At 41.0% G+C, this 15,054-nt stretch overlaps 1 protein-coding gene across 1 annotated transcript in view; it reads left to right on the top strand.

Annotated features, from left to right (window-relative positions):
• Window positions 1-14,451, top strand: part of USO1 (USO1 vesicle transport factor) — a 41,852-nt gene extending 27,401 nt beyond the window's left edge. The window contains exons 17-28 of the mRNA XM_010575581.1: window positions 533-553; window positions 4,053-4,163; window positions 4,830-4,948; window positions 5,343-5,524; window positions 6,503-6,624; window positions 7,642-7,780; window positions 9,069-9,232; window positions 9,827-9,916; window positions 10,711-10,797; window positions 11,625-11,723; window positions 12,196-12,411; window positions 13,612-14,451. Coding sequence (XP_010573883.1) covers window positions 533-553; window positions 4,053-4,163; window positions 4,830-4,948; window positions 5,343-5,524; window positions 6,503-6,624; window positions 7,642-7,780; window positions 9,069-9,232; window positions 9,827-9,916; window positions 10,711-10,797; window positions 11,625-11,723; window positions 12,196-12,411; window positions 13,612-13,689 — 1,428 coding nt within the window. The 3' untranslated portion in view covers window positions 13,690-14,451. The remainder of the gene's footprint in view (window positions 1-532; window positions 554-4,052; window positions 4,164-4,829; window positions 4,949-5,342; window positions 5,525-6,502; window positions 6,625-7,641; window positions 7,781-9,068; window positions 9,233-9,826; window positions 9,917-10,710; window positions 10,798-11,624; window positions 11,724-12,195; window positions 12,412-13,611) is intronic.
• Window positions 14,452-15,054: the final 603 nt, after the last annotated feature.

The raw sequence follows: 15,054 nt of genomic DNA on the forward strand, positions 1-15,054 counted from the left end.
AAGCAGTGCCTAGTTAGTATTTAACCTGTAACTGCTACCTTGAAATGTCTTGGAAATACCAGGCTCTTGTGTATTTATTATTTTTCCTTTTGCTATTCAAAGCTAAAAGCTTTTTAGAATATGCTCAATGTGTTAACATCTGGCTCTGCAAATGATGAGTGAACTTCACCTCTTAGCCCACACTTCCTTGTGATGTTTGTTCAAAAGTTACACATACTTTTTTCCAAACGGCTGTAGTAATAAAGAGCTAGTTAGCTCTGGCAGCAATTAGACTTTCCTGCAATTGAGAATAATGGCAGAATGCTGGAATTTTAAGTATGTTCATGTGACTTTTTTTACCTGCTTTACCTGAAAATGAATGGTTCTCTTTTTTTATCCTTTTCCTGGCATTTTTGTCTAAGGTAAATTTGAGTCAGTAGAACTGCTTGTTGCTCTTTAGCCTTAAATGATACAAGGGACTCAAACTTTGGGGAGATGTTTCTGAAATGTGTTCCACTTGAAGGTTCTCAAGTAATATGTGTGTAACTTGCAGGGCGATAAGATCGACAGACGGGTATGTATGTTTTGGCACAGCTTTGGCACTTCCTTGCCAAAAGCAGGCCTTTTCCTTTTGTCTTGGATTTTGCTGGGGAGGTTTTCTTTAACTGCTTTTTGATGTGTTTCCACTTACAGCTTTGTGATGCAGTTGGGTTTGGGATTTTCCTAGCATCATAAGCTCTTTCTGTGTCTCCAGGGGATTCTCTGGGGGTGCTCCACAAAACTATGGGATAAAGATCTTGGGTAGCATGGGTGCTTTCTTTCCAGTGGGGCGGACTCATTTGCCATCTGCTCACCTAACAGATGCGCTTTCTTGTAAGAAAAGTGAAGACTCTTAGAAATGCTGTTTTCTCGGACTGCCCTGTAGCAAACAGCTGGTACAATGTAAAGTGGGAACATACTGCTGATTTCCTGACTGCTAAAAGAAAAACTGTGTTTAATTTGCCTTCTGGCCGCTTGGTACTTTCTACTTTCTAGCAGAAGTTTTAACCTTGGAGCTACTGGTTGTGAAAAGCAGGGATCTCATTACTAGCATATGACCCCTGATGCGAGTTGTTTGACTTTAAGGCTGTGTTACTTAAAGCACTGCTAACTTGGTTATCAGTGGCAGAAAAAACAATTCTGAAATATCATTGCTCTGGAATTGTCTGCTTTATTTACCACATTGATCACAGTTGTCCTGAGGGGTGGGGTTGTATTGTTACCAGCCCTGAATTGTGGAACAGCAGCCATGGAGAGCTGTCATCTCTTCCAATAGGTGTTATCATGGTGTATCTAGAAAATAGCAGTGTGGGTTTTTTTGTTAGAGAGGCTGTTCAGGACTGTGTGGAAACCCTTAGGCAGAACATCTTGATTTGGCCTCAGAATAGCACGCAGCACTTGAGAATAAGCGTGGTTTGCCACTGCTTCCAGCAGATAAGGTGTGCTGTAAATGCCGGGCCGCACAAGCAAAAGTAACTGGGTTTTGAACAAGGTAAGTGACACTTCTATCAGTGTTCTTTTAAGAAGCATGAGGTGTGCCAATGTGCTTGTAGGGCAAGGCTGCCAGTTACAGCTGTTATTCCCAGTGTGTATGAACTGGCTAATAGTGTTGGGACAGTAAGAGCCAGTATTTGTAAATGTAAGTGAGGGGAAAAGGGTTTCCAGTGTTGCTTGCTTGTTCTGTTTGAAGCAAACTTTTTTTTTTGTTCAGCTAGGGGACAACTGACTTGATCTTTTGACAAGGAGTAACTTGGCATGACTGATGTCTTTGTGCAGATAATGGGTGCCATAGCAGTTTTGTCAGTAATTGAGTCTGAACTGTTAACTTGGACTGATTTTCGCTGCTCCAAGGAACTTTTGTCTATCCCAGAAGGGTTAAAGCAGTGTTGCATGGGTGGTTACTGGGGGATTAAATGTAGACTGTCAGCAATTAAACTGGTTAAGTGTAGGCAAGTCAGGCATTTGTAGAAATCGCAGCTTGGTGGAGTTGGTCAAGCCAAGTGGCCTGTTCCTAGAGACTAAGGGTGAGCATAGGGAGGGTCATAGATGATTTTCTGTATGATGTTTTAAGACCTACGATTTGTCACCTTGTGTCTTAATTCATGCTTCACTTGAAGACTGGAGTGTGAACACAGTTCTTAGCCTTACCAAGTGGGTTATGAAAAGTGGTGAGACAGCTTTTTGGGCATCCTGTCTTGCCTGTGTGGGTAAACCTGCTATATGCTAATGAGTATCTCTTAAACATGTATTGTCATCAGACTGTTTTGGAAATAAATGTCACCTCACAAGCATAAATTTGCAAGTGTTGTGCTGCATGGAAGTCATTAACTAAGTACCAAGTACAAGGTAGGTAGGGGAAATGCACAATGGTGATGGAGAAAGGTAGATGAGCCAGTCCAGAGTAAAGGAGAGGGCAAGGGGACAATAGAGTTTGGTGGGGACTAGGCAACTGGCAGCGAGGCCTAGGTCAGTGGAAACCAGTTTTGGCATTCAGCTAGAAGGGTAGCAGCAAGGAAGATATGTGTGTTAATACAACAGCATGACAGGGTGACAAAAAAGATAAAGACCAACCTACAGCAAAGGCTAAAGAATGATTGCTAGTAGGATATGTAGTACTCACTGGGTCTCTGGAAGTGGTGACAAAGATAATGATGAAAAAGGGCCAGACACTTCCTTTCCCACGTGTGCAGCATTAGGGATGGGTGCCACAGTCTTTGGTATCTGTAAGCTGTGTTCTCCTTTAAGAAGATGGTTTTATCTTAGTGATGGTGATATACTGGAGCAAATCACAGCACGTCAGAAGGAAGTCCTTGAAGGCAGTCTCTTCAGAGCTTGGTATTTTCTTTCAGAGTTGCTAGACTTAGTTCCTGCCTGTCTTGTGGTCTGCAGTGGCAGCTGGGTAGCTGGGAGCCTGCTACAGAAGAGCTTCTTGCCAGGCTGCTGCTCACTGGCTGTTTCGATGGGTTAACTGGTGGATTCAAAGACCTTGGGGGGTGGGGGCCTGCTTTTTTTTAAATGCTTAGCTTAAGTTAAAAACAACACTGCCTTCAGCTCTAAAGCATAGGGATTATCAAGAGACAAGGATGCAAGTTCAGTGTCTCAGGCACAGATAACTCGCAGGCACAGACTCGTTCTTTGTTGGTGGTGAATACTTCTCTTGCCACTGTCTTGATCCCTGTGACCACTTGTTCCAGTGTATTTTCTTGCCCCATTTTGAAGATATCCGAGCAGCTCTGCATACCTCACCTTGCCTTTGAGGCTCAACTTTATCTTCCAGTTACTTTACCCACTTTATTAGGTGCTTGTGTGAAGCTTAGTTGTCCATGCAGGGAACATTTTTCTTGGTTGCCTTCTGAATGTTGATTACTGGAAGAGACGTATGCTTGTCGCAACACTGGTGTGCCCATGATATCTGCAGCAAAGACAAGGGGGACAGAATTGAGAAGACAGTCAATTTGCAGATGAAAATGATTTTTTCCTAGTTAACAACACCAAATACTGCAGTTAGCATTCCTCTTGCTGGCTTAATGTACATGTTGTCTGAACCAAAAGCCGCTCCAGTATTATCCTTCTTTGCTTAGAAAATAATACTAGGAACACATGGCAATTTTTAGTCAGCAGGGGAAGTCTTAGTGATGCATTTCTTCCTATAGGGAATCCTTACCTGACTTCATTTACACATTGTTCCTTCTTTACAAGGGTTGTGTGTATGTTCCTTCATTTTATCCTAGTATTAATTTTAAATGCAGAACTAATTTGTTATGATTTTACATTGATGCTAATTTGCATTGAGTGCTATTTCACATCTGTGTTTGTTTTGCTCTGAAAACAGTTAAATATGAATGGTTTAATGCTTGTTTCATCAAAGCACTAAAGCTTTTTTTAGTATAACTAACTAATGGGTATTTTGAAAGACATGACTTGTTTTTAAAATGATGAGGTAAAAGCGGGTGAGTTGTGAGTCAGTACAGCTTTTTCTGGTGTTTTAGTCCTTTGCTGTGGAATGATAACGATGGGAGGTTTTATTCTTTCAGGGCAGCAAAGTACAGACCAGGGTTGGACTACTGATGTTGCTTTGCACTTGGCTAAGCAACTGCTCGATTGCTGTCACCCACTTCCTTCACAATCCAGCCAATGTACCTTTTGTATCCTTGACCTGCTTGCAGAGTAGAACTGCTTGTCTAGAAATTACTTGGATTATTCATGTTCAAGTTAAAAGTTTATCTAGATCAGTTTGCAGGGATAGTGCATGACATAAAAGAAAATGCACTGAGGCAAAAGATACAACAAGCCTTTTGTTGACAGTGCTCTGTGTATGCTGACCTGTCTATAAGGTGTGCATGTAAATTAAAGTACAGTAGAAGACTATATCATTCTGCCAGCAAAGTGTATTTTTTTTATTGCGACAAGCCCATGGATATTTTTAGCGTGACTTACGCTTATACTGAAGAGGTAGGACGAATGCTTCCTACTTGAAGCTTATTTCTGTGCTTGCTTTTCAGGAAAACAATCTGCCTAAAGTATATATGGCTAAACTGTCACCTTATGTAAACCGACAGTCTGTTTTGGAACAACTAAATCTCTTTGGTTAAGCGGACAGTTACTGAGAAAAGAAATTTCAGGGAAACCACCGACTACCCAGGTCCTTCAAAACAGGAGCTAGCTTTGCAAGGGTTTCATCAGCTATTTTGCCTGCTTCATAATGAAGCTTGGTTTTACATGTGAAAATAATGTTAACTGGAATTTATACAGGGAGAAGTATGTTACATGTGCTTATGAAATACCTCAAATACCCTTAACAAGAGCTCTAGCTCACAGGGCAGATAGCTGAAAACCTTGGAGAAGAGGAGCAGCTCGTCCAAGGCCTGTGTGCACTCTTGCTTGGCATTTCCATCTACTACAATGACAATTCCCTTGAAAACTATAGGAAGTAAGTATGATGCAGAAATAGGAGGACTGTAGGGAAAGGTTCTGTGACTGGCAGATGGTGGTTTACGAGGCTTTTAACTGACGCGGTGTGGTCGAGAATATTTGGTTGAATGTTTTCTATGCATATTCCTTATGGGATGCAAAGTAACTGACCCACCTCTTGCGAGGCAAAGCAGATAGTTGTTTTGCATAGAGCCTCCTAACCTGTGTATTTCTAGGTTGAGAACAGATGTCAGTGGCAACTGAAAAATTCTATCTTGAATGCGAAGCATCTAGTGCGGTTAAGACCTGATACAGATAATCAAGAGTTGTAACTGCAAAAATGACCTTCAGGGAAGGATGGGTTCACCTCTTTTGCAGTGTTGCTCTGCTATTGATTTGTCTTTTCCCTTTAGAGAGAAGCTGAAACAGCTGATTGAGAAGAGGATTGGCAGGGAGAACTTCATTGAGAAGCTTGGCTTCATTAGTAAACATGAACTTTATTCTAGAGCTGCTCAGAAACCACAACCTAGTTTTTCTAGCCCAGACCACATGATGTTTGATCATGAATTTACCAAGCTTGTAAAGGAATTGGAAGGTGAGAAGTTATGCTTATTTCTGTAGTTTTTGTGAAAAACTGGTGACTGAACTACTAAATGTGCTGAATGTAACCCTCTTAAAAGTAGTGTGATGATACTACTAAAATGGAGTGCTCTGAAAAACATGTTACAATGATAGCTGTAAGTAATCATATACCTATGCTCGGAGTTCAAGTATTTAGTAAAAATACTCCCAGTAGAAGCCCATAATCAGGGCTTGTACTAACTGGATAACTGGTTATTCTTAGGTGAAATGATTCTTAAAATATGCTGCGAGTTGCCACAATGTGGCCAAGAGGTGTATTTGCCTGTGCTCACATAGAGACTGAAGTACTGAGCACGTATGATAGTCATAGAAGGTTGATTCATGGAAGTATGCAATCTAGGTATTTGCTGCTTTGAACTGATTGATTGAGAAAAATTATGAATGCTGAATTTCCTGGCTCGTTAGAAAATGATAGGAACTTCATTCAGTATTTTCTGTTAATCACAAAAGAGACAAGTTGTCATCATCCTTAACATCTAAGGTCCTGTTTATTAATATTGCCCAACTTAAACCAGTCTAGAGAAGGAAAAAACCTTGAAGCAGCTATGGTAAAGACGGTTTGTTTTGCCCAATCACATTCAATCTGCACGTTGCCCTTGTAGTTCTAAGTCCTTCACTTATTTGCACAACCACTTGGGCAATACATGCAGTGGAGCCATAGTGCAAGTAAAACACACCTTTTTGGACAGGAAGGACTCAAAATACCCACTTGCTGTTCTGAAAGTGTGTAAAGCAGTAAGTGTGCAAACATTGCTATAAAAAATTTGCCATTTCCTATTTTCTTAAACCTGTTTGTGACAATTGTTTTTTCTAAAGTGCACATTGAATTGCTAAATGCTATTAACTTAAAGTGGGTGAGGCTGTGAGCCTGTTGTGAGGGCAAAAAAGATATGGGAACTGGGCTTAAGTTGACAGAAACTGTTTTTGACAGGTGTCATAAGTAAAGCTATTTACAAGTCTAGTGAGGAAGATAAAAAGGAGGAGGAGGTCAAGAAGACATTGGAACAGCATGACAACATTGTGACTCACTACAAAAAAGTCATCAGAGAGCAGGTAAGAGGGAGTTATGCTGTACATCTGTCTCCAGAAGGTGTGTGTTCTGGCTTTCGGATGCACTGCAGTGCAGCTCAATACCCGATGTTCCAAAAGAAGTAACAAGGAATCTAGCAATGCAGAAACACTTCTAAAAACACTTAAGCCAAGTTCTGGTTCAACTGAAATGTCAGTGTTTAGGATACTGATTAAGTTTAGTTCTTTTCCTGGGGTACCTCTGCTTTTTGCTGTGTTCAAGTGTTTCTTTTCAAATGAGTAACTGGAGAACTTGCAGCCCTTTGCAAAGGGTTGTAATTCTCAGTTCTGTGCTCTTACCTTTGAAAAGATGACGGATGAAATGTGGCTGAACGAAGAAATGAAGTTTGTCAGTGAAGTTTCGGTATACCTGCTGTGGCTGGACTCTCAAAAATTTTTTTCTAATGGTAGTTCACTTGTTTTGTTGCCACAGCTTAGACTGAGTAGAGGAGCAAAGCTAATTAACTTAAATTGCTACTGGGGAACTGAAGCAGGTGTTTTTAGTTTAGGGATCTGGAATGGACACAGAGTATAGTGGTATATATGGAATTAGGGGGCCCTTCGGAACTGCCAGTGAGGCTTTATTGAACATGTGATGACTGCAATTACCACGACTTCTTTAAAGACTATTGAAGTGGACCAAATGCATGCAGGCTTCAGTGTGATGGAAAAAAACTAGCGACATCAGCTTCCATATATTTCCTTTTTCTCTCTTCTGCTGTCCCTGGTGTGGGGATGCTGGAGGTCTCCGAAAGATTCAGAAGGCATTGGTCTGGTGTGACAGGCCTCTTCTGTCTTCCCCAGGCGCTTTTTGTAGGAATAGCTATTTAGGTTTGTGTGAGGCTTTTCTGCTAACCTGTCACGGGTAGCACTGACAGTATCACAAACCAGTAACACGTAATGATGGAGTTAGGGGTTTTTTTTGTCTTTATTTGCCTTCCTGACAGTATTGTATTCAAAGTGTTATTACTCCTAAGTGTTTTTTTTCTTCTCCTGCCACAGGACCAGGAGCTTGAAGAATTGAAACAACGAATTAACACTTTAACGTCTCAAAATGAACAGCTCCAAGCAACAGTTACACAGCAAGTGTCACAGATCCAACAGCATAAGGACCAGTATAATCTCCTGAAAGTACAACTAGGTAGGCTTCAGAAAGAATAATAAAAAATAATCTTGCTAGTGCAGACATCTTTTGTGATCTATGGCAAGCTATGGAAAAACTCAAGCAGACAACCTTCTGTCACTTCAGGCATGCTGTTTTACGTTCTGCAGCTTATGAAAACTTCCCATAGAGATAAAATAAACTTTTTTCAAGTTGGTATTGAGCATTGCAAACAATTTGGTTTAAGCATCAGATTTGCTCCATTACTAAAAATACTAGGTTTTGCTTTAAGTGCCTTTAAACTTACAGAATAAAGCACAGTGAGAACCAAGAGGACATCTTGAAAATGTGAATGAGGTATAATTTGTTCTTGCTTTGTGCTTAACTCTTGGGTCTCTTGAAATAACATTGGTGTTTTCTGCAAGATCTGTTTGACAACTTGAGCTAGGGCCTATCTGCCACGCAGGTCTGTTCATGGGGAAAACAAGCACCTGAAGAAGGCTGCTCTAGACCAGACAGTTTACTTACATGGACACATAGAAATATTGGGATTAGCAATAGCTTCTGACCTGATCTGGTATCACTTTGGTTGCCTATGATGAGAAGAAAAGCCCTTCCTTGCCACCCTAGCTGCTTTCCTGCAGGTGTGCCTGCTGAGGGGTGAGAGCTGCAGTATGAACTGTTGGCTACTAGAGAGCTGCTGGTAGAGGCTTTGTACACCTTTGTTTTCTGAAGTTAGTCTGAAAGAGTTGTTGCCTGTTCATAGTTAGAACATGAAAGGATGGGTCACGGTATGTGCTGAAGTTTGGGTCTGTGAAGGAAGAAACGATTTAGGGAAGAACTGCAGTATGGCAGATGTGCAAGATGGGGCCTGTTACTGCCACTAGAGAGATAGCTAACTGAATGCTTACATCAGGACAGTATATTCAAGTTATTCCAAGGTCAGGATGCCTGATAAGCTGGGTATGACATGATTTCAAAAAGTAATTCTGCCTTCAGGATTATTTAGGATTAAAAATATAGTAGGAAACAATTGTCCTTCAGAGTGATTTGTCTGTGAACTTAACTTGGATGAACTGAATGACTGGAGCAGCATGCAGGTGCAGCTGCAAATATGTACTTGAAGGTATGGCAAATTAGAGCTCTTTATTTAGCTTTTTGATGGAGAGTTCTTAAAATACTTTGCTTTGGTTCTCAATTTAGAATGGCTTGTATTGCCCTGCGGAGTGGGAGAAGGATGGGCAATAATACTTTAACTGATCTGTTTGAAGCTAACTTCAAAATGATGTTGGTGTTTGTGACCTTAGTTATAAACTCTGTCCTTTAGGAAAGGACACTCAGCATCACAATTCCCACAGTGATACGTTTCAGATGAATGGCATTCAGACGGAAGAAGTGAGCAAATTGAAAGAGGAGTTGGAAGAATGGAAAACCAAGCATGAACTGCTGCAAGGGCAGTTAAGGGAAAAGGATTCTGTGATTGAAAAACTGGTAAGCGCTCTAACTGTCTCAACAGAACTTGATGCAGCTTCCAATTCCTGTTTTCAAATGTAGTCTGCCTTAAGCTGTGAAGTCCTCATAATGGCAAGCAAGCAATCATGATTGCGTGCTAGTAATAGGAAATATGGTGGGAGGTGGCTTGAGCAGAGCCTTTTCTGTTTCATGGTGTTCCCAAGAGTTATTTGTGCAACTGACTTCTTGTAATGTAGAATCAGTGTTTTTTAGCATGTTTTGGGTGGGGAAAAAAAGGTAGGTGTCTCCTAGGAGCTTAGTGGTGGTGATGCCTAAGATATTTATGGTGGCCTGCTTGTCAAAATGCAGGGTGGTGCATGCTGCTTTTATTTTGTGCATGTCTTCTGCATTTTAATTAGTGAAAGATGCTTTTGCATCCACCTCAGAGGAGACCATCCAGCTGCTCTTGTGTAACTAGAGAGCTTCATGATTTGCCATTTCTTAGCCTGTTTGCACCATCTCTGCTGGGAACTTCAATCATGCAAGCAAGCACACAGTTTGCTTTGTGTTCGGACAGCATGACTATATTTAGTCTGTCTGGTTCTATGGCTGATTTTCCTGTTGCTATTACAGAAGTCTTCACAGTTGGAAATAGGAACAACAGAGCAGTCTTCACAGACCAGCAAATCTGGTGGCTTGGAGCACAATAATGAACTACAAAAGGTGAAGTTGTTGTATTTCAGCAAAGCTGCAGTGAACAGTGGTAGCTCGGGATGGGAAGGGAGCTTTGCCAAACTTGAGGGAGGAGCATGGATTCCTGAGAATGTTGGTGTTTTTAATGGTGTACCTTCATGTGATGATGGTAGTAATCTTGGAGCATCAGGATTATGCATCCAAAAATGAATCAGTTGTTTTCGCTAAGCAAGATTGAGCCAGCAGAAGACACTGCAGCTGACTCTTCACACTTGCAAAATCTATCTGTTTATTCGTTGCAAAACATACCTTCAAATGTTGATAGAACAGCTTCCAGGTGTTAGAGGTATAGCATAGAGTAAGTGTTTAAATATGTGCAGATTCAGTAAAGTAAGGTAGCTCGTGCTCAAAAAATACCTAGTGGAGTTGCTCTGATGAGACAACTAATAATGCCTAGATTGGTTAAGTCATGATGGGTTTCTGCACCAAGAATGGTAATGTATAGAGGATGCTAATGGGAGTGCTAGTGGTGTTGAAACACCTTTATAAACATGACTGTGGCTCAGACAGGTGCCTTGGTTGGGCATTCCAGAGAAAAGAGTTTGTAAGAGCGGGGTGGAAAATGGTGCATGTTGCTGAATTAGTTGTGTCATCTTGAGAAATGGTTGCTGTGCTCATTGAGACAGAGATGCACTTTTCCTCTCTTGTATGTTAGTATGAAGCAGTTAGTCTGGTAGCATTTAACTTAGGAAGAATTTAATGTGAATAACTACCTTGCTTAATCAAATTAACTTAAAAGTATGTCTTGTCTCTGTTTCCCAAAGGAATTAGAAATGCTCAGGAGTCAGATACAACTACAGTCTGCAGAAATCTCTAAGCTTCAGATGGAGAATCAAAAGCTACAAGTAATGGTACCAGTGAACAAGTTCCTTATTTTCTCTTTGGCAACTAAATCTTGAAGACTTGCTTTCCTGCTTATGCTGGGCAGAATATCAAGTGTTAAATTCATTGTACAGATCATTTGAGAGAGGAAGGCTTTTTTTTAACACTTCTGCTGTCAAAGTCTTAGCTGGTCTGATACAAGGTGCCATTGCATGTGTGTTGGCCCTGTGTGGCCATAAGGCAGAGGCACATTTAAGTGTTCTGTGCTGCCACCAGTTGTCAAGACAACCTCGTTGCCACCCTACAGCCTACCTTTCCTAGAGCTTTGTCTTAAATGTAGTACAACTGGAGAAGAAATTGTCTTGAATGTGTGCCATGTTGCAGTTTCAGCTGTAAGACAGTTGCCGTGTTTTGAAAATAGTAACTTTGGGTAGGGCTGGCTGCAACTAAACTATTGCTGTTTTTAGTAGTCACAAAGATTCAGATACTTACCCTAATTAAAAAAAAATATCTTTGGCACTTAAGAAGCGTCTGAATGAAGGCTGGTGGTCTGTAATAGGGTCTGCCTAGACAAAAAAAACCCTTACAGTCTCTATTTAGAGTGCAACTCCTATGAAATAAGGGTTGCACCTTGTGTTCTCCTTTCTGTGTGCATGTGCCTTATGTATTGAGACCCCAGGAATCACAGATCTGTTTCCTAATGCCTTGCAGTGCAGGATGTATGTAACTACCACACCTTGGATATGCTGTAAGAAGAATATGCATTTAAATTCTACAGCTGATTGTATAATGTCATAGCTTGTTGTCTTTATATGTGAGACAATCGGTGCTCTGATACTGAATTTCTTGTCCACAGAATACAACTGCAGATCCTGTGTTAGGAGACAGCAGTGCAAGAGCAGCAAACAGCTCTGAATTGGAGGGACGCCTTGAGCAAGAAATAAAAGAACTGAAGGTTGGTAGTGGGTGAGCACCAAATGAAGGCACTTGATACTCAGCCATCAATTAGGGCGACTTTTACAATAGGAAAGGCTTTGGGTGGAAGTGGTTTGTTTCCTCAGCATCTGAAGTGTTTCAGGCTATGTAGGGAAAGCTGGGTGCATCTCCTCCATTTTTCACTTGGGAAACGTAGGCCTTGTCTGCTTTAAAAGAGTTTGTAAGGACAGTCTACGAAATAGCTTTACTGTGACATGGACAGTCCAATTGGGCTGTGAGGAAGATAGTCACTGTTAAGACATCTACCTACCTTATTCCTGGTGGGTAGTAAGGGGAGTTTGGGTAAGGAAGTGTGTGGGAGCAAGGCCACAGGGCACTTCGTGGGGTTGGAGCTGTTACAGGTAATATATGGAATGTGTTTGTAGGAAACAAGGCTTTAGCTGTTCCTATGCTTATGGTCTAACTTGGTGGGGGATTTTTCCTGTTGCCAGAGTGAAGTCAAAGCCCTTTCTGAGGAGAAAGAATCACTAAAACAGCACTTGGATTCATCTAGTAGTACAGTTGCTATCTTGCAAGATGAGAAAAGTAAACTTCAGCAAGAAGTTGCAGAATCAAAGAAAGAACAGGATGATCTTCTAGTGCTTTTGGCTGACCAGGATCAGAAGCTATCTGCACTGAAGATCAAATTGAAGGATCTTGGTGTACCGGTAAGCAAAACAATGGGTTAAATGAGTTCTCGGGTCCAAGGAAGGTCTGAGCAGTCTGGGTATGGCAATACTTGATCCACTAAGTCTGGTGAGGCATCTTCCTATAAATGGAGGGCTGTTAAATCTACCAGGGTTGCTTTCTCAACTTATATTGGCAGCCACCAATAAAATATGATGGCTGCCTCTTGAAAGAAGTCTTCAGCTTGGGTATGTTGAGGGGTACCTGCCAAACGAACACCTGTGAGGAAAAGAAAGTGTCATGTATGTGTCTGGAATGATACCTGACCACATGCCTGGCCTTGCTATGGTTTATCCTGGCTGCCAACTAGAAAGCAGGTGATGGCCTCGTTACAATCCTAAGGGATTGTTCCACAGATAAGACAAGTGATAACTAGAAGGCTTTAGTCTGCTTCTTAAGCAGCAGTGTGAAATGTCAGAGGAGTTTCTGGGAGCCTTGTCTTCTGGGTGGTTTCTTGGAAGAATCCTTGTGACTCGCAGCTGGATGTGTGACTGGAAGGTGGACAACAAGCTGTTGTGCTGCAGTTACTGTGGCTGAACACGGGGCTTGAGCCTGGGTTTCCTACTGGGAGACAATTGTATTGTCTTTTATGTAGTCCTTGAAGGATTACGTTTAGTTAAGTCATCTGGTTTAGCTTCACCTGCAGGAATAGGGTTTTAAAGAGTGTGGTGTGCAAAGGCATTATTTGTTTTGACAAGTATTTGTAGCAAGTGTATAGTCTCTAAGTGTAGCTGAGCAATCTTTTGAGTCTGACTTTTAAATGACTCAATAGGGAGGAAGTACCCCGGAAGACATTAGCAGCTTCACTCGTGGCATCGCAAAGCACTGGACGGACACGTGTTCCTCCTCAGCCTATCTGGTGAAGAATGCGGGTTTTAGTTGATGCAGCTGTATGGGAATCTGAAGTGTGTATGAAGTTGCTTATTTGAATGTATGGGGCAGAACTGATGGTGCTGAATGGAGGCTGTTGTTCCCAGTAGTCAGCCATCCTTAGCGTAGAACTTAAACTGTGTGACATTACAAGATGACAGTTGCCTTTATTAAGTGCTATTTGATACAGCATGGTAATTTTAGGTTACCTTAAAGCTTATTTTCATTCCCTCAGTGTTTGTCTTGCCTTCAAAAGGTTGGATTAGAGTAAGGGATGATAACTGCTCACAACAGACCTTTCTTCATTTCAGGTTGAAGATGAAGATGATATTGAATCTGGAGATCAAGGGGATGAAGATGAGGATGGGGATGAAGAAGAGCAAGACTAGAATGCTTTTGCGTGTTACCATGAAAACTAGATTGCATTGGGAAAAAAAGTATTATTGGTATACAAAGCAAAACATCTGCTTATGAGAAGCAGATGGGAAAATGGCAACTGTGGGACTAGTTAAGTTACTGAAGTGTTTGAAAACCCTTCATACTAGGTAAAGCAGACAAAAATCACTGTTTAAGTTCTACATGAGTATCCCAAATTGTACTTGTTTAGAAGTTGCTTTAGACTCTGTTTAAAGCATGGGGATGACAATGTTGCTGCCTCACTTCATTGTCATGGACAGAAGTTCTGTGCATTTGTCTATGGTTTTAACCTTCTTGAACTCTTAACATAATTAAATACAAAAGTATTTGGTTTAACATCTGTCAAATGGAGTCATTGCCCCTGCCTTCAACATGGAGCTTTAGTGTAATTTGTGGCTTCATTCAAAGAGCAGGGGTGAGTTGGAAGGGTGGGGGTGGTGGCAGTCTATGGTGGCCACGCTGCCAGCCTTGTGGGCTGGTTCTCGAGGTGTGAATGGACTTGCACAGCATCGAGTGCCTTGACACCTGATACGGCTGCATTCAGAACCTCCCGGGGGAACTGCAACGCTATGCGAATAACGTAGAAGAGGTTTCACAGAAACCTGTGCTAGAAAGGTAGCGTTTTTAAGAAGAATCTCTATGGAAAAACAAAGACCAATACACTCTTTCTAAACATCTAATGTGCTACCCAGTCAGCATAAAAATAAGTAAAAATCTTGTTGACTACTTCAGTAAGGAAATGAGAACTATTATGATTTATATAACTTATTGGTTCTTGATGAGTGAATAAAAGATAAAATTTTAAAAGAAAAAACTGAATACAGTAAATGATTTAATTTCATTTTTTGGTAATAAAAATAGGTATGTCCATTTAGTACTCATTTAATTTTCTTGTCCTGTTTTAACAAAATGTATTCTAATACACATGTAAAAATGTCTAAAACCAGTCTAGGGTGGCAGATGCAATTAATAATATACTAAGTGCTGGGGCTCTTACACAAGCGTATGGGGGTGCTGTTTCAGTTTTTGCATTTTCCAACAATATAGACTTAGGTAGCCACTTAACTGCCTTAAGATGTTTTTACTTTTTCTAAATAAAATTATTCCTTCAGCAGATGATTATTTGAGGAAGACCAGTAAAGAAAGACTTTTTGGAAGTGTTCTCATACATTAAGTGGGTGCTTAACATGAAATGCTTGGAAGGAGTAGTTTAAATAATCTCCAGTCCTGCACACCATCCTTGAGCAGATTTTTGGAATTGGGAGGGAAAAGAGCCAAGGATGAGAAGCAAGGTTAGAGTAGGAGCTGAAAGTTGCTGTGTGTGTGTGTGAGCTTAC

The sequence above is a fragment of the Haliaeetus leucocephalus genome, unplaced genomic scaffold (genome assembly GCF_000737465.1).
Source record: "Haliaeetus leucocephalus isolate CR32 unplaced genomic scaffold, Haliaeetus_leucocephalus-4.0 Scaffold484, whole genome shotgun sequence".
NCBI classification, from domain to species: domain Eukaryota; kingdom Metazoa; phylum Chordata; class Aves; order Accipitriformes; family Accipitridae; genus Haliaeetus; species Haliaeetus leucocephalus.